The sequence below is a fragment of the Staurois parvus genome, unplaced genomic scaffold, assembly GCF_062004578.1.
Source record: "Staurois parvus isolate SC_StPar_1 unplaced genomic scaffold, SC_StPar_1.0 ptg001463l, whole genome shotgun sequence".
Classification (NCBI taxonomy): Eukaryota; Metazoa; Chordata; class Amphibia; order Anura; family Ranidae; genus Staurois; species Staurois parvus.
Window position 1 is genome coordinate 430,204 of NW_028319259.1, and position 24,515 is coordinate 454,718.

General features: G+C 48.1%; 1 protein-coding gene across 1 annotated transcript in view; it reads left to right on the plus strand.

Annotated features, from left to right (window-relative positions):
• Positions 1-24,515, plus strand: part of CRTAC1 (cartilage acidic protein 1) — a 604,943-nt gene that overhangs the window by 348,842 nt on the left and 231,586 nt on the right. Inside the window, exon 7 of the mRNA XM_089662389.1 lies at positions 2,582-2,716. Coding sequence (XP_089518515.1) covers positions 2,582-2,716 — 135 coding nt within the window. The remainder of the gene's footprint in view (positions 1-2,581; positions 2,717-24,515) is intronic.

The following is a 24,515-nucleotide window of genomic DNA, read 5'->3' on the forward strand; positions in this document are numbered from 1 at the left end:
ACTATCTCCACCCGCATCACTCACCTCCTAAATGACATCTCAGACTGGATGTCGCTACATTTCCTCAAGCTCAACCTCTCCAAAACCGAGCTCCTCATCTTTCCCCCTGCCAACACCCCCCCCCCCCCATCCTATCCATCATCACCAACAACTCCACTATCACTCCCGCCCCGCAAGCCAAAGTCCTTGGCGTCATTCTTGACGCGAACCTCTCCCTCCAACCTCATGTCAAATCACTCACAAACACATGCAGGCTCCATCTCCGCAACATTGCCAAGATACGCTCCTTCCTCACCCCAGACACCACCAAACTTCTAGTACACTCCCTCATCATCTCACGCCTTGACTACTGCAACTCCCTCCTCACTGGCCTACCCAAGTGCAGGCTCTCCCCGCTCCAGACCATCCTGAACTCAGCTGCCAGACTCATCCACCTCACCACCCGCTCCACCTCTGCCACCCCCCTCTGCCTCTCCCTCCACTGGCTCCCGATTGCCCAACGCATCAAATTTAAACTCCTAACCCTGACCTACAAAGCCGTTCACAACACTGCCCCTGACTACCTCACCAACCTGATCACCAAGTACCACCCTACCCGTACCCTTCGCTCCTCACAGGACCTCCTTCTATCCTGCTCCCTGGTCTCCTCCTCCCATGCACGACTGCAGGACTTCTCCAGGTCCTCCCCCATCCTCTGGAACTCACTGCCCCAATCCATCAGACTGTCGCCTTCCCTATTCACATTCAGGCGCTCCCTCAAAACCCATCTCTTCAGGGAAGCCTACCCCACCCTCACCTAACGGCCATCCTCCCTCATTCCTCCCACCCCTCATTCCCCTCAGCCACTTCCTACTGTACCTTTACCCCCTCCCTCCTAGATTGTAAGCTCGTAAGAGTAGGGCCCTCTTACCCCTCGTACGTTGTTTGTTGTTGTTGTACTGTGCCATGTATTGTCCCCCCTATTGTACAGCGCTGAGCAAACCCTTTGGCGCTATATAAACTCCATGTAATAATAATAATAATAATAATAATAATAATAAATATCAAAAAGACATCCCCTATGTAGCACTATCCCTTTAAGGGCCACTGGATTTGTTTTAGGTCCCCCCTAAGCTCTGCAGGCCAGGCCAAGCAGCAGACATTTTCCACACTTTTATACTCCGTAAACAGTCCTTGAGCTGTTTTTTAGTTGTTTTTATTAAGGGGTTAAAAACTTGGATGGGGTCTAGGGGTATATGGGATGCCCAAGGAACTGAAAACTGGAGGACGAAAAAATGTGGAATAGCAACAGTCTGTGTTAAGTCCCCTTGATGTTCCTCCTCCGATCCCAGATGAATCCTCTTCTTCATCCAGCTGCATTGAGGGTATCCCTAGGCAAGGGGGCCCAAGAGTTTACAATGAAGTAGTCCTGGATGTGAACCAATTGGGTCTTGCACCTGACCTCCCTCTCCCTTTATCTGGCCCAGGGGGTGTAGGACTACACGCACTGTCCTGTCCAGTCCTATCAGTGTGGTTGGTTGGCAGCTGCTTTCAGGCCTTACGCTGGGCTGGCTCCTTCCTTGCTGTCCAGGATGTCCTCCCTAAGAGACGGTGGAACAGTAAAGATCCTCCTGTCCAGCAACCAGTTTATAGGTAGCAGGGGCAGACTGACCACTCGGGCACTGCCTAGGGGCCGGGGTCAGTAGGGGGCCCCATGAGATGCCCCTAACACCTTTCATAGGCTTTTTTGGGTGTGGTTTGAGTGTTGGTGAGGACAGGGGCCCCACGATTTCCTATTGCCCGGGGACCCCATGAGTTGTCAGTCTGCTTCTGGTAGGTAGGTTCCCCTCCCAGGCTCCTCACTCCAGCCTTCCTATCAATCCATCTTCCACCCAACTCTGCACACCACTCCCCAAGCTCTGTCATATTTAAGGGTTGTCCTTGGTCCCCAAGCTCGTCCTCCTGCCAGGGGATTGGCCAAGGTTCCGCAAACATGTAGATCTTCCCTCCTCCACCCATCTACCTCAAAGTACTCAAAGTTTCCATAAGGGTGGGAGGGCTCCAGAAGCCCTGACCTGTAGAGTCTCCCAGCCTGTCCTGAGGTGAACTCACTGTACCTCACTCCCAGGCCGACTCATCCCAGGCTGCTACTCAGCCCCTGTCTAAAGAAAACAATAAAGCCTATGTAGCTTACCTAGAGGACGGTACATCTATGTAGCTTACCTAGAGGACGGTACATCTAGATTGAGCTATTGAAGCTGGTGTGCATGTGGTGGTGGGTCATCTCTGTAGAAGGAAAGAACCATCTATTACCAGCGACCCCTTCAGAGGTAGTGCTACACGTGAGACTACCAACCAAAGAGGATGGCTCAAAATTTGAAAAAAAAAAACCCCAGGCTGATACAGAACGGGGCGCTACAAGAAGTGTTGAATGCATATTTTTGTCCCTCTGTAGATCCAGCCACATATGTGTTCTGTGGGGACAGGTTCTCTTGTATTTCCTCATTTGTAGACATGACCCTCATTCATCTGCTCTGGTCTTCACATTTTGGCTGATAACCCTCATTTCCCGCTCATCAGTCTCTCCGTTTATTTCCTCTAGGTGGACGCGGAGTCACAGTTGGGCCAATCCTGAGCTCGGCTGCCTCTGACATTTTCTGTGACAATGAGAATGGACCCAACTTCCTCTTCCAGAACAAAGGCGATGGCACCTTCGTAGACATGGCCGCCAGTGTGGGTAAGAACATTCCGTGTTTGTTTTTCTCGGGGCTTTTCTTCAGCGGGAATGTGGGGGCACCTCCAGAACTGAATGTATGTAATGACAAGGGGTGCTGGAGTGTGCTGGAAGGTCTATTGATGCTGATAGCTGGGGGATCTATTGTCAGTGGAAGGGATCTATGTTTGCATGGTGGTCAATTGTTGTTGGACAGGGATCTGTTAGTGCTGGAGATGGATCTATTGTTGCCAAAAGGCATCTAATTTTGAGGGAGTGGTCTATTGTTGCTTGCTGATGGGAGATATATTGTTGCTGCTGGGGGACAATTGTTGCTGGGATTGTATTTTACTGTGGCGGTCCATTGTTGCCAGGGGATCTATTGTTGCTGCAGGGGTCTATGATGCTGGGGTTGTGTTTTATTGTGGGGTCCATTGTTTCTGGGGGATCTATTGTTGCTGCTGGGGTCTTTGTTGCTGGGGTTGTATTTTATTGTGGGGTCCATTGTTGCTTGGGGAATCTATTGTTGTTTGGGGGGGGCCTTTTGTCGCTGGCTGCAGAGGATCTATTTAACTGCTTTTCTTGTTATCATTAACAAATTTCATACCAAATTATACTTGGCTCTGTATTCTCTATAATGAACAATACTGGGAGGTGGGTAGTGGGTGGAACCAAAGAACGGTGCTTGGAGGTGGGTAGGAGGCAGGGACAGACTGACCATTCGAGCACTCGGGCACTGACCGAGGGCCCGGGGTCAGTAGGGGGCCCCATGAAATGCCCCTGGTACACTTTTTTTTTTTTTTTTTTCTTTTCTTTTCGGCTTTTTTGGGTGTTCTTAGAGTGTGGGCAAGGACACGGGCCCCATGATCCCCTATTGCCTGGGGGTTGTCAGTCCGCTCCTGGTAGGGGGTTGAACCAAATGACGGTGCTTGGAGGTGAGTAGGGTTTTGGAATCAAAAGGACAGTGCTTGGAGGTGGGTAGGAGTTGGTACCAAAGAACAGTGCTTGGAGTTGAGTAGGGGGTGGAACCAAATGATGGAGCTTGGAGGTATGTAGGGGGTGGAACCAAAGGATGGTGCTTGGAGGTGGGTAGGAGTTGGAACCAAAGGATGGTGTTTGGAAGTAGGTAGAGGGGGGAACCAAAGGACGGTGCTTGGAGATGGGCAGGGGGTGGAACCAAAGGACTGTGTTTGGAGGTGGTTGGGGAGTGGAACCAATGGATGGTGCTTGGAGGTGGGTAGGAATTGGAACCGAAGGATGGTGCTTGAAAGTAGGTAGAGGAGGGAACCAAAGGACGGTGCTTGGGGATGGGCAGGGGGTGGAACCAAAGGACGGTTCTTGGAGATGGGCAGGGGGTGGAACCAAAGGACGATGTTTTGAGGTGGTTAGTGGGTGAAATGAAAGGCCGGTACTTGGAGGTGTGTACGAGTTGGAACCAAAGGATGGTGCTTGGAAGTAGGTAGATGGGGGAACCAAAGGATGGTGCTTAGAGGTGGGCAGGGGGTGTAACCAAACAACAGTGCTTGGAGGCAAGTAGGGGATGGAATCAAGGGGTGACTCAGGAGGGGGGGATTCCTGCACCTATTCTCTCCCTGGTTTTCCTCATCCTTTTCCGTAGAGGTTTAATTTCTGTATCACCCAACAGATCTCTCAATTGTTTATATGTTGTTTTTATTTGATGGGTCTGTGATGGGAATTTACACGGAGAGGTTAATTAATCGTTACATGGGCGTTGTGGCGCACACACGTGTATCTCAGCATGAGAGATGTTTAACTCAATCCAGACCTCACCCTGATGGTCTCATGAACGCAGATTAATGTTCTGTGGGAGGGAAAACCTCCGATAAGATTTCTCTTTTTTTACCGAAGAAATGATAACATGAAGTAGCCGAGATTCTCCGAGACGCAGCGGTGTCACGTTTTGTTCCATCGATCGCCTTTCTTATAGCTGCGAATCGTATCTGATCCTTAGTAGCCACACGCAGTGTCTGTACATCAGAAATAAACACGGATGTGGAAAGACGCAGATTCGTATTTTGAGGACACATACATTTGTGTTATACTCTAGACAGATATACATGTAGCACTGCCCCCGTAGGAGCCGCTGAATAGAACGGGTCCCCTGTTCTTTTTGTCAATCTCCTCTGACAAGCTTAGTAGTAACCCCCAGCTCTGTGGATCCCCCACTCAATAGTAACCCCCAGCTCTGTGGATCCTCTGGTTTGCTGATCCTCCTCTCTCTCTGGTCCCCGCTCACCTCCCACTGAATTGCTCCCACACTGTACACCACGTGTGACATTGCTACTTCCTCCTGCTCCGGTCCCCCAGCTCTGCTGATCCTCTGCTGTTCAGTCCTCTCTCTCAGGTCCCCACTCACCTTCCACTATAGCATTGCCATGTTGCACACAATGTCTGCTGTCTGCTCCGCTCCAGTCTGGACCCCACTCACCTTCTTGCTGCTCCCACACTGCACACCATATGTGACTTTGCTAGTTTCTCCTGCTCCGGTTCCCCAGCTCTGCTGATCCTCTGCTACTCAGTCCTATCTCTCCGGTCCCCACTCACCTTCCCCTATAGCGTTGTCATGTTGCTCACCACATGTGTAGTCTGCTAGTTGCTCCAGTAAGGACAACGCTCACCTTCTTGCTGCTCCCACGCTGCATGCCACATGCGACTTTGCTAGTTTCTCATGCTCCGGTCCCCCAGCTCTGCTGATCCTCTGCTGTTCAGCTCTCTCTCTTTGGTCCTCACTCACCTTCCTCTATAGCGTTGCCATGTTGCACACCACGTGTGTTGTCTGCTAGTTGCTCCGCTCCAGTAGGGACCCCGCTCGCCTTTCTGCTACTCCCACGCTGCACACCATGTGTGACATTGCTAGTTTCTCCTGCTCCGGTCCCCCAGCTTTACTGATCCTCAGCTTCTCAGTCCTCTCTCTCCGGTCCCCGCTCACCTTCCGCTATAGAGTTGCCATGTTGCACACCACGTGTGCTGTCTGCTAGTTGCTCCGCTCCAGTAAGGACCCCGCTCACCTTCCTGCTGCTCCCACGCTGCACACCACATGTGACGTCTGCACCAGACATTCCCAGAATATATACACATGAACCAGAAGACAACTGCTGATGACGACTTTCCAGTTAGCTTGTTGGTTTCCCAGTGCATCCTGGGATATCTCATAACTGCAATACCTCCAAAACGAAGTGAAGCTAAAGCTGAATAAAAGCCTCTCAAAAGCTGCAGGTGCCGTCATAGTCAGTCAGGTGTCATAGAGTTTTCTGGAGGCTTTAGAGATGCTTTGAAGCAACAATAAAGCAACATTGGGTTTAATTTGAGCCCTTAAGCTACCAAACACAGGAATTCTACTGCCGGAGTGCATTAATGGAGGGTGTGCTAGGCCTAGACTGACTGGTGTGCACTGTCCATGGGAAAGAAAATGGTAGTAATGAAAAAGGAAAGAAAAGGGGTGTATAAGGTGATTCATTAGGAGGGGTAGCCCTTTGAATTGTTCTTCTGCCGGATATTGTTGGGGCCCTTTAAGAAGCGTTGGTGCACTTGTTTGCAGTCCTAATAAACAAGCATACAGTACAGGGTGGTAGAGATGCAACAGATACGGTACAGATGCAGTATCCAAAGGGGAGGGGTGTTTAAGTGCAGAATGTGTGAGCTGCAGGTGCTGTGTGGTATGCTCAGTGTCCTGCCTCAGATAGCTCAGTACCTTCTAACAATGCATATGCTGGATAAATAACAAAAAAAAATGCAGCGCCGGATAGTGGGAAAAACAATCAATTGATACAAAAGTCCGTGCTTTCCCACATGGAAGAAAAATATATTTTAAATATATTTTTAAAATATTCTTCCCAAATATATTGACCTATATTTGAAATGCTACAATTTTGGCCGTATTCAGTATATTTAAAAATATATTTCATTTTATATATACTGTGTGTGTATGTATGTATGTATGTATGTGTATATGTATGTGTGTGTGTGTGTATATATATATATATATATATATATATATATATACAGTGGGGATCGAAAGTTTGGGCACCCCAGCTAAAAAGTTGTATTAATGTGCATAAAGAAGCCAAGGAAAGATGGAAATATCTCCAAAAAGCATCAAATTACAGATTAGACATTCTTATAATATGTCAACAAAAGTTAGATTTTATTTCCATCATTTACACTTTCAAAATAACAGAAAACAAAAAAATGGCGTCTGCAAAAGTTTGGGCACCCTGCAGAATTTATAGCATGCACTGCCCCCTTTGCCAAGCTGAGACCTGCCAATGTCATGGATTGTTCTCAATCATCGTTTGGGAAGACCAGGTGATGTCAATCTCAAAGGGTTTAAATGCCCAGACTCATCTGACCTTGCCCCAACAATCAGCACCATGGGTTCTTCTAAGCAGTTGTCTAGAAAACTGAAACTGAAAATAGTTGACGCTCACAAAGCTGGAGAAGGCTATAAGATGATAGCAAAGCGTTTTCAGATGTCAATATCCTCTGTTCGGAATGTAATTAAGAAATGGCAGTCATCAGGAACAGTGGAAGTTAAAGCAAGATCTGGAAGACCAAGAAAAATATCAGACAGAACAGCTCGCAGAATTGTGAGAAAAACAATTCAAAACCCACGTTTGACTGCACGATCCCTCCAGAAAGATCTGGCAGACACTGGAGTTGTGGTCACTATTCCACTACAAAGAGATACTTGTACAAATATGGTCTTCATGGAAGAGTCATCAGAAGAAAACCTCTTCTACGTCCTCACCACAAAAATCATCGTTTGAACTTTGCAAATGAACATATAGACAAGCCTGATGCATTTTGGAAACAAGTTCTGTGGACCGATGAGGGTAAAATTGAACTTTTTGGCTGGAATGAGCAAAGGTACGTTTGGAGAAGAAGGGGCACAGAATTTAATGAAAAGAACCTCTGTCCAACTGTTAAGCATGGGGTTGGATCAATCATGCTTTGGGGATGTGTTGCAGCCAGTGGCACAGGAAACATCTCATGAGTAGAAGGAAAAATGGATTCAATAAAATTTCAGCAAATTTTGGATGGTAACTTGATGCCATCTGTGAAAAAGCTGAAGTTAAAGAGAGGATGGCTTCTAGAAATGGATAATGATCCTAAACACACCTCGAAATCCACGGGGGATCACATCAAGAGGCGTAAACTGAAGGTTTTGCCATGGCCTTCACAATCTCCTGACCTCAACATAATTGAAAATCTATGGATAGACCTTAAAAGAGCCGTGCGTGACAGACAGCCCAGAAATCTCAAAGAACTGGAAGACTTTTGTAAGGAAGAATGGGCAAAGATACCTCAAACAAGAATTGAAAGACTCTTGGCTGGCTACAAAAAGCGTTTACAAGCTGTGATACTTGCCAAAGGGGGCAGTACAAGATATTAACTCTGCAGGGTGCCCAAACTTTTGCAGACGCCATTTTTTTGTTTTCTGTTATTTTGAAAGTGTAAATGATGGAAATAAAATCTAACTTTTGTTGACATATTATAAGAATGTCTAATCTGTAATTTGATGCCTTTTGGAGATTTTTCCATCTTTCCTTGGCTTCTTTATGCACATTAATACAACTTTTTAGCTGGGGGGCCCAAACTTTCGATCCCCACTGTATACTTATATACTTACTGCATTTCGAAATGTGCTTTTTATATATTACAGAATATATAAAAAATATTTTTTAAAATATATTTTTTAAAAATATATGCTTCAGATTTTTTTTAACATATGAAATAGTAATTTTAACATATATATTTTTACATATACTTTGTAAATACATTCCAAAAATGTAGATTAAATGTATATTTAAAGACACACAGTTTATTTGAAAATGTATTGTTAAACATTTTTCATATATTTTGTAATAAAAACGCATTTCAAAATGCAGTGTGTGTGTGTGTGTATATATGTATATATGTATGTATGTATGTATATATATATATATATATATATATATATATATATATATATATATATATATATATATATATAATTTTTTTTTTTTTTTAATACATTAAATATGGCCACAATTGTAGCATTTCAAATATAGGTCAATATATTTAGGAAGAATATTTTTTAAATAGATTTCAAATATATTTTTCTTCCGTGTGGGAAGCCACTTCTGTACATTTATTGAATACATTTTGGCTAAAATTTATAAAGAATTTTTTTTTTTTTTTTTGTTTCTTTTTTTGGTTTTTATTGGATATGTTTTATAGCAGAAAAAAGAAAATATTGGGGGGGTTTTTTTTCAAAATGTTGGGTCTTCTTTTTTTTTTATGTTGCAAAAAAATAAAATACCCAGTGGTGACTAAATACCACCAAAAGAAAGCTCTATTTGTGTGAACAAAAATGATATCAATTTTGTTTGGGTACAGCGTTGCATGACCGGGCAATTACCAGTTAAAGGAGTGTAAAATCTGGTTAATAAATTGACATAGGTCCAGGGGCGGACTGGCCATTCAGACACTCGGGCACTGCCCGAGGGCCCGAGGTCAGTAGAGGGCCCCATGAGATGCCCCTGGTACCTTTCATAGGCTTTTTTGGGCGAGGACAGAGGGGCCCCATGATCCCCTATTGTCCGGGGGCTCCATGAGTTGTCAGTCCGCCCCTGCATAGGTCGTTGAAGTTTCACATGTTGGTAGAGTGACTCTTTTTTGTATGTAAAGGTGCTGTTTGTCTCCATCACAATACACAATACATTTGCACCATCATGGAACCCGACTCTCGAATCCTCTTTGAGAATATTCACTGCACTGTTGTACCCACTTTGTCACAACCACCTTCACTTCATTTTTGTCATCGAATTGTTGTCCCCAAAGACTGCCCTTTATTAGACCAAACAAGTGGAATTCGGAGGGCGCTATACCTGTACTATACGGTGGATGGGGGAACCACTGACCATCCCGATTTGCCGATCTCCTGATTTGTTGCCAATATGTGTGTGGTTGCACGTTGTCATGGTGACTGCGGATGGTTTTCAGTCCCTTCCTGCTAATGACTTCTTGAAGCTTCTCAAGTATCTCAATGTTCTACTTGCTGGTCGCAGGTACGACCACTTTCCAGAAAATCAAGGAGAACGACCCCATTGTCATCCCAAAAAAAACAGCCACCGAGGCCTTCTGTGCTGATCATTGGCCCTTGAACCTCTTGGGGAAGAGATGTGGTGCCATCCCATGGACTGATTCCTCAGTTCCAGATCATAAATGTAGTGCTACCTTCTCGAGGGCCACTTGGGGCCCCCCTTTAGTTTTGCAAGGCCAGGCAGCACACAGTTTCCAAGTCAGTAATACAGTCCTTGAGCTTTTTTTTAGTTGTTTTTATTAGTCACTCCAGAGGATTCCCTCCCCCCCCCCTCCCCCTTCCTAACCAGGCCACTTTTTTGATACGGCACTGTGTTACTTTAACTGACAATTAACATGCAATGCTGCACCCAAATGAAATTTACATCCTAAAGTCCCTTTGGTGTACCTCCTCAGACCCCAGATGAATCCTTCCTAAACTTGGCTGCACTGAGGGTATCCCTAGGCAAGGGATTCCAAGATCTAGCAATGAAGTACGGTAGTCCTGGATGAGAACTAGTTGATTCCGACACCTGACCACCCTCTCCCTTTATCTGGCCCTGGGGGTGGAGAAGTACTCACACTGCCCTGTCTCCAGCGTGGTGGGTTGGTGGCTGCCTCCAGGCTTTTGGCTGGGCTGGCTCCTTCCGTGCTGCTCAGGATGACCTCCCTAGGAGACCTTGGGCAGTTGATATGCTTCTTTCCAGCATCCTGCCTGAAGGTAGCCTCCCATCTCTGGACCTCCTCCCAGGCTCCACACTCCAGCCTTCTCTCAGTCAATCTTCTACCCGACTCCCCTTCTGCCCAGGCTCTGTCACATTTAACAGTCGTCCTTGGTCACCATGCCCAGCCTCCTGCCTGGGGACTGGCCAAGGTCCCTTAAACATGCAAATCTGGGCCTCCTCCCCCCTTCTTCCAAAAAGTTCCAGCAGTTTCTGGAAGGGTGGGAGGGCTCAAGAAGCCCTGACCTGTAGAGCCTCCCAGCCTATTTTGAGGTGACCTTTCTACCTCACTCCCAAGCTGACTCATCCCAGGCTTCTAGCAAGCCTATAACTAACAAAAATCCTATCTAGCTAAACTAGAGGGCACTCAAAAAAGATTCACCAACATTTCATCCTCTGTCACCAAACTGACCAGAAATGGGTCTTTATTGGCTGCAAATGCTTCCAGCAGATAAGAGCAGACTTCCACCCATCACTGCTTCAAACCTGGTGTCCTCCGGTGAAGTACCCACTTTCCCAAACCCTGAGTGTTCCACCATCTTCTGTATGGCATTGTGACCACAGTCCAGTCCAGCAAGCTCATGGATTGTGATTCTGCAGTTTATTCACTCGCTCATGATTTATGTCAATGGTCGCAGTTGATGATCCTCCTCTGCATGGTTTGTCTTCAGTGCTGGTTTCCCCTTCTTTCAACTTCTTCATCTATTTGTGTACATTGATAGAAGAAGAAGAAGAAGGAGAGAAGAGAGGAAAAAAAAAGAAAAGAAACATTATAATAACTCAAAACATGGGCGCACTATATATACTGCATATATTTATATAGATGTAGCACCCTCCTAGGTAGCTAGGGGGAGCTAGAGTTCTATTGTTAGTTAGGAGGGCTGAGTAGCAGCCTGGTTGTAATACTCAGAGGGGTCAAATTTCAGTCAGGGCTGAGAGGTTCTGCAGACTGGCTCTCTGAGACTTCCCCCCTGCACTAGAACCTTCGTTCTATAAGCAGTGGGCGGAGGAAAGGAGTGGCTAGTCTGCACTTTTAATGGATCCTGGCCAATCCCCAACAGGAGGCTTGGCATGGGACCAGAACAGCCCTTAAAAGTGCCAGAGCCTGCTCAGCAGCGGGGGGAGTTCAGGTGGAAGATGGAAAGGAAGTGAGAGACCGGAGAGCAGGAGCCTGGGAGGGGATCTAGATGGAGAGGGGCCCACCTACAGGCAGAGGACCTTGGAGGGAGGAAAGCTCAGGACTTCACTGGCCCAGAGAATGAAGACCACCTGTTCAGCAGGGAAGGAGCGGCCCAGCTAGGAGGCCTGGTAGTATCCACCAACCCACCAGCCACACGGGAGGACTGAGTGAGTAGACCTGCACCCCTTGTGCCAGTAAAGGGAAAGAGGCACTCTACTGGGAAACTGCATTCGCTTTTTACTCAGGACCATTCACACTGCAGTGGCGGCACTGGATCCCCCGTCCAGGGATTCCCCCAGTGCAGCTGGATGAGGAGAGGATTCATCTGGGGTCTGGGGTGGTACTACAGGAGATGCTGGAGAGCTCTCCAGAGGAGTTTCTGCTGTATAAAGACTTGTACATAGTTGCTAAGGAGCTTGTCCTCTGTTGCCGACACCCTCGGGCATCCCATACACCCCTTACCCCATCCAAGTTGAATCCGCTAATAAAGCTTCAAAACAAAGCTCAAGGACTGGTCACTGTCTCCTGGGTGCAAGTCTGAATGAAGGAAATGCGTGTTGCCTGGCTGTGCAGGACTATAGGGGGGACTCAAACTTCAGTGACCCCCTAAGGTGGTACTGCTACATACAGTAGATACACTTCCAGAGTTCCCTCACAGTGAAGACATCGGCTGAGGAAGAACTCTCTTCATCCACCAACTGGAGAAATGTTCTCCCTCCCTCAAAAAAAAACGGAGCACTCCTCTGCATGCAGCCCCCCTTCAGGGTATTCATGACACGGCTGTTGTTGGTTGTCAGGAATACGTTGAGTTGGATTATCACTGGGATGGGATTTATTTCTATCACTCGTGTGTCAGAGAAAGGAAATAATGAGCTTCATTGAGATGGAAGACCTTCTGCTCTCGTAGTGTGGCCTCCTGATCCCCATCACCGTCCCATGCTGGGCCTTTCTGCTGACAATTTGTATATCTTGCAATACTCAGCATGAGGCAGATCTGATGTCTGTAGTGTAAGAGGGAGGACACGGGGTCTCCGGGGACTTGGACCCCTGAGCTGTGTCTTAGGTCAGACTAACATTTCAAATTAACAAGGAGATCAAATGGGACATATTTAGCCTAAAGCTCAACTCCATTCTCACCTGTATTTCCCATTTCCAGCTGTGCCCCCGATCCAACCACGCAACGTTCGGATGTCTGCTCCTCGTGTCTTCCCCTCTGTGTCCCTCCGAATTTCTGTATATCTCAATGTCAGTTATATTAAAGCCGAATTCCAGGTCTGGAGGTTTTATACAGAGTTACATTGTTCCAGCTTGGACCAACTATGTACTTACCATACCTACAATTAGTATTGTAAGATATACAAATTGTCAGCAGATAGGCCCAGCATGGGACGGTGATGGGGATCAGGAGGCCACACTACGAGAGCAGAAAGTCTTCCATCTCAATGAAGCTCATTATTTCCTTTCTCTGACACAAGTGATAGAAATAAATCCCATCCCAGTGATAATCCAACTCAACGTATTCCTGACAACCAACAACAGCCGTGTCATGAATACCCTGAAGGGGGGCTGCATGCAGAGGAGTGCTCTGTTTTTTTTGAGGGGAGGGATTCTTGTTGATTAATAATGCTCATACATCTTGGGGGGGGGGGCGCATTCTGGCATGTTGGCCCTGGGCTCTAGATGACCTTATCCTGGCACTGCCACTACTACACTGCTACTGCACTCTTGTGTGTACAAAGTTCTCTCTTGGCAGGACCATAACCCCCCGTGCTAGCAGGACCATAAACCCCGTGCTAGCAGGACCATGACCCCCCGTGCTAGCAGGACCATGACCCCCCGTGCTAGCAGGACCATGACCCCCCCGTGCTAGCAGGACCATGACCCCCCGTGCTAGCAGGACCATGACCCCCCGTGCTAGCTGGACCATAACCCCCCGTGCTAGCTGGACCATAACCCCCCGTGCTAGCTGGACCATAACCCCCCGTGCAACTGGACCATAACCCCCCATGCTAGCAGGACCATGACCCCCCGTGCTAGCAGGATCATAACCCCCCGTGCTAGCAGGACCATGACCCCCCGTGCTAGCAGGACCATGACCCCCCGTGCTAGCTGGACCATGACCCCCCGTGCTAGCTGGACCATGACCCCCGTGCTAGCTGGACCATGACCCCACGTGCTAGCTGGACCATGACCCCCCGTGCTAGCTGGACCATGACCCCCCGTGCTAGCTGGACCATGACCCCCCGTGCTAGCTGGACCATGACCCCCCGTGCTAGCAGGACCATAACCCTCCGTGCTAGCAGGACCATGACCCCCCGTGCTAGCAGGACCATAACCCTCCGTGCTAGCAGTACCATAACGCCCGTGCTAGCTGGACCATAACCCCCTGTGCTAGCAGGACCATAACCCCCTGTGCTAGCAGGCTGTGTATATAGTGAAGTATCACGTACCTGGTGATGGAGGCCAATGGAGAGACGGCTTCCCTTACGGCTAAGTTCCTGACTCCCCTGAGAGTGGGACAGCGGGAGTCAGGCCCAAAGTTGCACAAGGTCGCCTGTAGGAGTGTTGGTTGGTGGTCCACTCAGAAGCACAGCTGGTGTACGGAGATAGGTCTGCAGACAGGAGGCGCCTGTGCGTGGTATGCAAGCCCTTCCGGGATTTAGATGTTTACTGGGTAGTAGGTTCAAGCCAAGGTCAGGTACCAGGTGGGAATCAGAGCAGATGTAGTCAGATGGGATAGCCGAGGTCATACACAGAGGAGAGAGAGAGAGAGTATCCGTTATCCAGGCCGAGGTCAGATCAGGGGTAAGGCAGAGTAGACAGGTCCAGGAGCAAGCCGAGTCGGTAACAGGAAATCACGGGTCAAAGTCACAGGAACCAGGAACAGGGCACGGGGAGCTAGAGATCATCCAGCAACCAGAGGAAGTGATGAGCCTCCTTATAAAGGCCGCCTGGCACCAGACTGAGGCTGATGTGTACTTCTGCGGCCATGTAGAGTACTGGCAGAAATGCCAGATCTTCCAGAACTTCTGCCGTGGACAGGGCCCTGACTGAAGTCAGTGTGAGGGTTGTATATCTGCTTTTCCCTTTTGTAGGTTCATCATGGATGGCTGTCCTCCTATTCAAATTTGGGACTTTTCCACAGATTGCTGGAGGGCTTCCCTTTATGGGAAGTTGCTGCAACAACAGCAAAAAAATGAGCATAGTTTGCCTATTGATTATATATATATATAGCTGCAGGGAGCTGTAGTTAGGATGTATATATGTTGCCTTCCAACGTTTTGTAGCTTTATTGATTTCAGATGTAATTTCTGGCCGCAGGGACCGGTCGGCAGAATGTATATTTGCCTTATTTAAGTTTCGGGAACACATTGTATGTTTTTGTATATTTATATATTTGATATTGAATATTTATCTGTGCATATCCCTTTCCATGTTTCTATCCTTCTCCCCTCCATTGTTTCTTATGGGATTCCCTTGCTCAGGAGCCATTTTTGTACATATTTTTCCAGCCAATAGGGACATGGCTGTTTTTAGAGGGGAAGGAAAGGGGGGGGGGAGTGTAGCACCCTCTAGTGTGCGACTAGAATAGTGTAGTGGATTACAGGCAAACTCATTGTATATGGCTCATGGTAGTTGTGTGAGTCTGTGATTGAGATTGGGTTATTGCAGGCCAGCTGGGTGACTCAACAGGTTGCAGCTCTATCGCCTCCTTCTGACTCTGGAAGACCCTAGCACCTTTCAGAAGTCGGTAGGCAGAAAGGAGTGGAGACCTAATCTGCATGTTCATGGGAGTCCGGCCAATCCCATGTTTGGAGGCCCTGATAGAGTAGTGGACTGGCCCAAAAATATGTGATTGGTCACACCAGAGAACACGTCTCCACTGCTCTAGAGTCCAGTGGCAGAGTGCTTTACACCACGGCATCCAACGCTTTGCATTGCACTTGGTGATGGAAGGCTTGGATGCAGCTGCTCGGCCATGGAAACCCATTCCATGAAGCTCTCTACGCACTGTTGTTGGGCTCATCTGAAGGCCACACCAAGTTTGGAGGTCTTTAGCTATTGACTCTGCAGACAGTTGGTGACTTCTGCGCACTGTGCGCTTCAGCATGCGCTGACCCCGCCCTGTCATGTGACGTGGCCTACCACTTGGTGGCTGAGTGGCTGTTGTTCCCAGTGACTTCCACTTTGTTATAATCCCACTAACAGTTGAGCGTGGAATATTTAGTAGCCAGGAAATGTCACGGATGGACTTATTGCCCAGGTGGCCACCTATCACGGGACCACACTTGGAGTCACTGAGCTCCTGAGAGCGACCCATTCTTTCACCAATGTTTGTAGAAGCCGTCTGCATGCCTAGGGGCTTGATTGTATACACCTGTGTCCATGGAGGGGATTGGAACACCGGAATCACATTATTGGGAGGGGATTGGAACACCTGAATCACATGATATGGAGGGGATTGGAACACTTGAATCACATGATATGGAGGGGATTGGAACACCTGAATCACATGATTGGGAGGGGATTGGAACACCTGAATCACATGATTGGGAGAGGATTGGAACACCTGAATCACATGATTGGGAGGGGATTGGAACACCTGAATCACATGATATGGAGGGGATTGGAACACCTGAATCACATGATATGGAGGGGATTGGAACACCTGAATCACATGATAAGGAGGGGATTGGAACACCTGAATCACATGATATGGAGGGGATTGGAACACCTGAATCACATGATATGGAGGGGATTAGAACACCTGAATGATATGATTGGTGGGGATTGGAACACTGGAATCACATGATATGGAGGGGATTGGAACACCTGAATCACATGATTGGGAGGGGATTGGAACACCTGAATCACATGATTGGGAGGGGATTGGAACACCTGAATCACATGATATGGAGGGGATTGGAACACCTGAATCACATGATATGGAGGGGATTGGAACACCTGAATCCCATGATATGGAGGGGATTGGAACACCTGAATCCAATGATTTGGAGGGTGGGGCCAATAATTTTGACAATATAGTGTGTGTGTATATATATAAAATCATGCTCCTGGCCAGGTGTTTCATATTCTGTGTGTGCTCAGGCACCATGCATAGGGCCCCGAATGCTGAGAGGCAGAGGGTCCTTCTTATTGTGCACGACGGGTGTAAGGCAAAGGGCACTTAAGCACAGTGTGGCCATGGTCCTTACAGCGTGGACACTTTGGTGCCATGCTAGGGGAATGCATGTGCTTTTTTCCCCCATGGTCCTTATTGCACTTAGGGCACGCATGTGCATTGTGATGGGTGGGAAAGGAGTCCCAGAGCTTATAGTGCATGCTCCTTGACTGGAAGTTCAGGGAAGCGGTGCCGTGTGACCTGGAGCTGGTGGCAAACATGAAAGTATGTAAGTGTTGGGCACAAACATGAAGTCGGACATTCATAACTGCTTGCTTAGAACACATTAATTATAGCTGAGCGGATTTGACTACTTTATAGGATTGTTTATAATTAGATGTCATTAAATAATATATTACATAACAAGTGAAATAACCTTTTCTAATAAGAAATCATCTTATGTTCTAATATAATGAGTAAAGAACATTCAGTTATATAAAACTGTTAATTTTCTTCTAACCATCATTAGCGACTAAAATAGAAACTTTCTTTTTCGGGGAAAAGTTCCGACAAGTTTCAGTGTCAGTCGCAGTTGTCGGTATCCATTTGCTGGGTGATAGTCGGCTGCGTTTCGCCTCATTTGGCTTTGTTCCTATTTCCTCTTTTGTGTGTTTTAGTTCCAGATGCGGCTTTAAAGTTACATTTTGTATTGATCTGTATGCAGGGGTGGATTGACAACTCATGGGGCTCCCGGGCAATAGGGGATCGTGGGGCCCCTGTGTCCTCACCCACACTCAAAGCACATCCAAAAAGGCTATAAAAGGTACTAGGGGCATTTCATGGTACAGTGTGTTACTCTAACCTCTTGGGCAGGGGCAGACCAACAACTCATGGGGCCCCTGGGCAATAGGGGATCATGGGGCCCCCTGTGTCCTTGCCCACACTCAAACCACACCCAAAAAAGCCTATAAATGGTACCAGGGGCATTTCATGAGGCCCCCTACTGACCCTGGTCCCTTGGGTAGTGCCGCCCCTGTCTGTATGAACATCGGTGGGGCCATGTGAATTAAAGCCGACCTTTCATTAAATTGAATGCTTTGCATGAATCCGTAGGGCACCATGAGTAGGGCACCATGAGTGGGGCACCATGAGTAGGGCACCATGAGTAGGGCACCATGAGTAGAGCACCATGAGTAGGGCACCATGAGTAGAGCACCATGAGTAGGGCACCATGAGTAGGGCACCATGAGTAGGGCACCATGAGTAGAGCACCATGAGTAGGGCACCATGAGTAGGGCACCATGAGTAGGGCACCATGAGTAGAGCACCATGAGTAGGGCACCATGAGTAGGGCACCATGAGTAGGGCACCATGAGTAGGGCACCTGACACCTTCACCAAACCTCATTATTGTTTCCAATAAGGAATACTTCTTGTGTGAATAATAAACTGCCACGTCGGGGTTCAATCCTGGACCACATGGTCTATGAATGAGCAGTATTGTGGAGGTTTCATGTCCATCCATTGCTTTCATTTAGACCACGGGTGTCAAACTGGCGGCCCTCCAGCTGTTGGCAAGCTACAAGTCCCATGAGACATTGCAAGACTGACAGGTACAAGCATGACTCCCAAAAGGCAGAGGAATGATGGGACTTATAGTTTCGCAACAGCTGGAGGACAGCCAGTGTGACATCCCTGATTTAGACAGATCCCATGTGATAGACCTGGAGTGAGACTGGAGCATCGACAAGGTGAATCCAATGAGAAAATGTGGTTGTCCCCATGTGCCTGTAGAACTACAATCTGTACATAGAAGCAAGTTTTTTTTTAACCACTTTTGACCGCAGTGCTACTTTATACCTTATGCACAATGCCCCATACAGTTGTGACCAAAATTATTCAACCCCCACTGAAATTGAGTGTTTTGGCCAGTTTGACATTGCTTTTGATCATTCAGTCATCTTGCTTACATTTACATTAAAGAGGCACTTGTAGGTCAGACAAATATAACATAACAGTTATAATGAAATAACCACAAATGTCTTTTCTGTGCTCACAGCATTATCAGTTTTATTCAACCCCCAAGTGACATTCAATCTTAGTACTTAGTACAGCATCCTTTTACAGTTATAACAGCTTTTAAACGTGAAGCATAGCTTGACACAAGTGTCTTGCAGCGATCTACGGGTATCTTCGCCCATTCTTCATGGGCAAAGGCCTCCAGTTCAGTCACATTCTTAGGCTTGCGCACTGCAACTGCTTTCTTTAAGTCCCACCAGAGGTTCTCAATCGGATTTAAGTCTGGTGACTGCGATGGCCACTCCAAAATGTTCCAGCCTTTCCTCTGCAACCATGCTCTAGTGGACTTGGAGGTATGCTTGGGATCATTGTCCTGTTGAAAGGTCCAACGTCTCCCAAGCCTCAGGTGTGTGACGGACTGCATCACGTTTCCATCCAATATCTCCTGGTACTGAAGAGAATTCATGGTACCTTGCACACGCTGAAGCTTCCCTGTACCTGCAGAAGCAAAACAGCCCCAAAGCATGATTGACCCTCCACCATGCTTCACAGTAGGCAAGGTGTTCTTTTCATCATAGGCCTTGTTCTTCCTCCTCCAAACATAGCGTTGATCCATGGGCCCAAACAGTTCTAATTTTGTTTCATCAGTCCACAGAACACTATCCCACAACTTTTGTGGTTTGTCCACATGGCTTTTGGCATACTGCAGTCGACTCTTCTTATTCTTTGGAGACAGCAAGGGGGTACGCCTGGGAGTTCTGGCACGGAGGCCTTCATTACGCAGTGTGCGTCTTATTGTCTGGGCTGAAACTTCTGTACCCACATCTGACAAATCTTTTCTCAGTTCCTCAGCAGTCACACGGGGACTTCTCTCCACTCTACGCTTCAGGTAGCGCACAGCAGTCGAAGTCAGCATCTTCTTTCTGCCACGACCAGGTAGCGTTTCAACAGTGCCCTTTGCCTTGAATTTGCGAATGATGCTTCCTAAGGTGTCTCTTGGTATGTTTAACATCTTTGCAATCTTCTTATAGCCATTGCCCTTCCTGTGAAGAGAAATCACCTCTTCTCTTGTCTTCCTGGACCATTCTCTTGCCTTCACCATGTTTGTAACCACACCAGTAAATGTCTAGAAGGAGCTGAGTATCACAGTCATTTTAAAGCTGCCTAATTGGTGCTTATTATGCTTGATTGCTGCTCGGTGACATCCACAGGTGTTTTCAATACCTGATGGAAAGCACCTGTATGAACCTCTGTTCTTCAGAGTGGTAGTCTTTAAGGGGTTGAATAATTGTGGCAATGAAGAAACCACATAAGAACCATTTACTACTGTATTACATAAACAATTGATGTCATTTTAGTTGCATTTGGGTAGTTACAACGTCCTTGTAGGATTTGATTCTGAATACAATTCCAAATGTACACTATAGTCCCTAAACCCCTTTACAGCATTGGGGGTTGAATAATTTTGGTCACAACTGTATATTAGGAACATTAACTGGCATTGTATAAAAGGCCTAGGGATGTGGATCCCAGTTTGAAATGGCCAAGTAACAACCCCACCCCGTAGTGCTGATGAGCATAGCTAAAGTTTGCACGATCCAATGGCCAGCAGGTAGAAACATGCTCATCTAAAGGGATGCTTGAGACATGTTCTTTCACTCAGGCTCATTCCCTTGTGTTGATGAGCACAACTAAAGTCTGAACAATCCAGTGGCCGGCAAGGAGGAACGTGCTCATCTTAACGGATGCTTGAGATGTGTTCTTTCATGTGGGTAGGGAGTGGAGATGAGAGATGGTGCTCATATGTGGGTAGGGAGTGGAGACGAGAGATGCTGTTTAGAGGTGGGTAGGGAGTGGAGACGAGAGATGCTGTTTAGAGGTGGGTAGGGAGTGGAGACGAGAGATGGTGCTCAGAGGTGAGAAGGGGGTGGAGACAAGAGATGGTTCTCAGAGGTGAGAAGGGGGTGGAAACAAGAGATGGTGCTCAGAGGTGGGTAGGAAGTGGAAACAAGAGATGGTGCTCAGAGGTGGGTAGGGGGTGGAGACAAGAGATGGTGCTCAGATGTGGGTAGGGGGTGGAGACGAGAGATGGTTCTCAGAGGTGGGAAGGGAGTGGAGACAAGAGATGGTGCTCAGAGGTGGGAAGGGGGTGGAGACGAGTGATGGTGCTCAGATGTGGGTAGGGGGTGGAGACTAGAGATGCTGCTCAGAGGTGGGTAAGGAGTGGAGATGAGAGATGGTGCTCAGAGGTGGGTAGGGAGTGGAGATGAGAGATGGTGCTCAGAGGTGGGTAGGGGGTGGAGATGAGAGATGGTGCTCAGAGGTGGGTAGGGGGTGGAGATGAGAGATGGTGCTCAGAGGTGGGTAGGGGGTGGAGATGAGAGATGGTGCTCAGAGGTGGGTAGGGGGTGGAGATGAGAGATGGTGCTCAGAGGTGGGTAGGGGGTGGAGATGAGAGATGGTGCTCAGAGGTGGGTAGAGATGGAGATAAGAGATTGTGCTCAGAAGTGGGTAAGGGGTGGAAACGAGTGATGGTGCTCAGAGGTGTGTAGGGGGTGGAGACGAGAGATGGTGCTCAGAGGTGGGTAGGGGGTGGAGACAAAGATGGTGCTCAGAGGTGGGTAGGGGGTGGAGACGAGAGATGGTGCTCAGAGGTGGGTAGAGATGGAGATAAGAGATGGTGCTCAGAGGTGGGTAAGGGGTGGAAACGAGAGATGGTGCTCAGAGGTGGGTAGGGGGTGGAGACGAGGGTGATTTTGAGGGGGGTACCTGCACCGATTCTCTGAGAAAAAAAGGCCTGGAAGCATCAATCGAATGCAAACACCGACACTTTTGGTGGTCTCACTCCCCCTCCCACTTTCTCTACGGTAGTCTACAATTCTCTCCGGCTTCCCCCGAGTATCAGTAAATCCACCCATATTGTAGGGAAGGAAACGTTCGATGTCGTGTTATCTCCGATATAAGAGCAATCCATGTCAGATTCCCTACTTGAAGCCACACCACCCAACAAATGACTTTGAGTGATAATCTGGTGTCACGTCTCGTGTTTTCCTCTCCCCGGCACGGAATACAATTAAGGAAATGTGAGTTCCAATTAAATGGCGCCTTCTCTCCGGAAGAGACCTCTGAGCGTGTGCGGAGCGTGTTCTCCCCCCTGTACACACCTGGAGATCTGTATGGGAAGAGGCACCCAGCCCCCCGAGCCGTCGCCGGAAGGTGGATGTTCGGAGTCGGCTGGCTATAAAAGCAAATTACAATAGCAATATGGAATTTAGAACGACTAATCATCTTTTACGGCACAAACAGCGCCATCAAACCCGAACGTGGAGAAACTCAATTAAATGGGATTTTCACGCAGGAGTTAAGAATAATTATATTTATTGCCCGGCGCGGAGCTCTAAAAATAGACCTTTACATGGGGGGGGGGGCTCGTTCCGGAATGGATGGAGGAGCGGGGGGCTCGTTCCGGAATGGATGGAGGAGCGGTCGTAGGGAAATGGCACCGGGACCTGCGCCGTACTTAATGCATTAGCTGCTATTAAAATTAATAAGAAGCGATATTTCAGGGGCGCGGGGGAAGCCGGGGCCAATGAGGACGCAGCAATAATGGGACAGATATATGTTTTTACTATATCATGTCATGATCGATCCTAATTGCCAAAGTCGAGGCGATACGTTAACCTGGATTTGTAGGTTGCCGGGCGGCAAATCTGAGCCGCTGATTCATCTTCCCGACTTCGCTGCATTAACAGAATTCAGAAAGGGCAGATAATGAGTTCCATAAATCCGTACAATGCCGATCCATTCCAGGAAACGCCGCCGCTGCGCAAAAGTCGGTCCACTCAGGGGGCCCATTCACCTATGCGTGATATAGCAAAGCGCGATAAAACGCACACATTGACGCGCGTTACTATGATGAATGGCGACATACCTGCTCTATGTGCAATGGGTTGCGGTGCCAGTCATTGTAAAGGCACCCCAGTCGGCGGCGTATTTACCAAGAGGAACACAAGGCGTTTGCCTGGGGCGGCAATTATCGGGGGGGTGACGCTTCCCCCTGCTTCTGTAAGACAGCGGCTTCCGCAACAAGCTCATCCAAGCTCCCTGCTTCCCCTGCCAACAATGGGGCCCCTTACAGTCAACCTGACAAGGACCCCCCAAACCACGGAGCCCCATACAGCCAATCTAACAGGGTCCCCTAAAACCCCAAAAACCACGGAGCCCCATACAGCCAACCTAACTGACCCCCCTAAACCACAGGGCCCAATACAGCCAACCTAACAGGGCCCCCCCAAACCACGGAGCCCCATACAGCCAACCTAACAGGGCCCCCCCAAACCATTAAGTCCCATACAGCCAACCTAACAGGGCCCCCTCTAACCATGGAACCCCATACAGCCAACCTGACAGGGCCCTCCCAAACCACAGGGCTCCATACAGCCAACCTGACAGGGCCCCCCCAAACCATGGGGCCCCATGCAGCCAACCTAACAGGGCCCCCCCAAACCATTAAGTCCCATACAGCCAACCTAACAGGGCCCCCTCTAACCATGGAACCCCATACAGCCAACCTAACAGGACCCTCCCAAACCACAGGGCCCCATACAGCCAACCTTACAGGGCCCTCCCAAACCACAGGGCTCCATACAGCCAACCTGACAGGGCCCCCCCAAACCATGGGGCCCCATGCAGCCAACCTAACAGGGCCCTCCCAAACCACAGGGCCCCATAAAGTCAACCTAACAGGGCCCCCCATCCCCACAAAAAAACACAATTTACTCTGCTGTAGTTATGAATAAACACAGTGAGTGATTGGTACTGATCACTCGTGTTAATTCAGGAAAGGAAGGGGCTGGTAAATTCCTGGAACCGATCCCCTGTACGGCTCTCTCTGCAGCAGCTGAAAGCCAGCGGGGGAGAGAGGAGAAGAAGCTGGCTTTCAGGAATCGCCCCTCTACCACCGTGCCGATCATCCTCCCTGTCCACATCCGATTCACCCAGCTGCATGGCCCCCCTGCTGGCCTGGGCCCCATGCAGGAGGACTGGTGGTACCCCCTTATCCACAGCCCTGGTGGGTGAGGTTGTTAGTGGGCAGTGGTGGCAGAGGGTGGTGGTCGAGGGGGGGGGGGGTTATGGGTGGCTTTCATCCAATTTTAGTGTTGGGCAACACAAGGGATAAATACACCACTGACCCCAATTCATTGTACAGTAAATCTCATCACGCCGCCACGCACCGTAACGTATATATTGTGCATCGTGGGGCTCTGTGTTTTTTAAAAGAAAAGGCCACGTAGGATTTTTTTACATGCTTACAATGCAATGGGATCCCCAAACAAATGGCCAACATAATATATTATCAGACCAGGCCGGGTTCACATCAGAGTTTCTGCGGTCAAGATGCGCTTTTTTGTTGCATTCTGGTGCGTTTTTTCCCCGCTGGTGTGAACTGGAGTCATTGGAATCCATGTTAAAAAACGTGACCGCCAGAAGGTTTTACCCCCTTCATGACCAGGCCATTTGTTTTTGCTGTTCAGCATTGCGCTACTTTACCTGGTAATTGCACGGTCATGCAATGTTGTACCCTAACAAAATTTGTATAATTTTTTTCACACAAATAGAGATTTAGTTTTGGGTGGTATTTGATCACCACTGTTGTTTGGGGTTTTTTTTATGATATAAACAAAAAAAATACCAAATT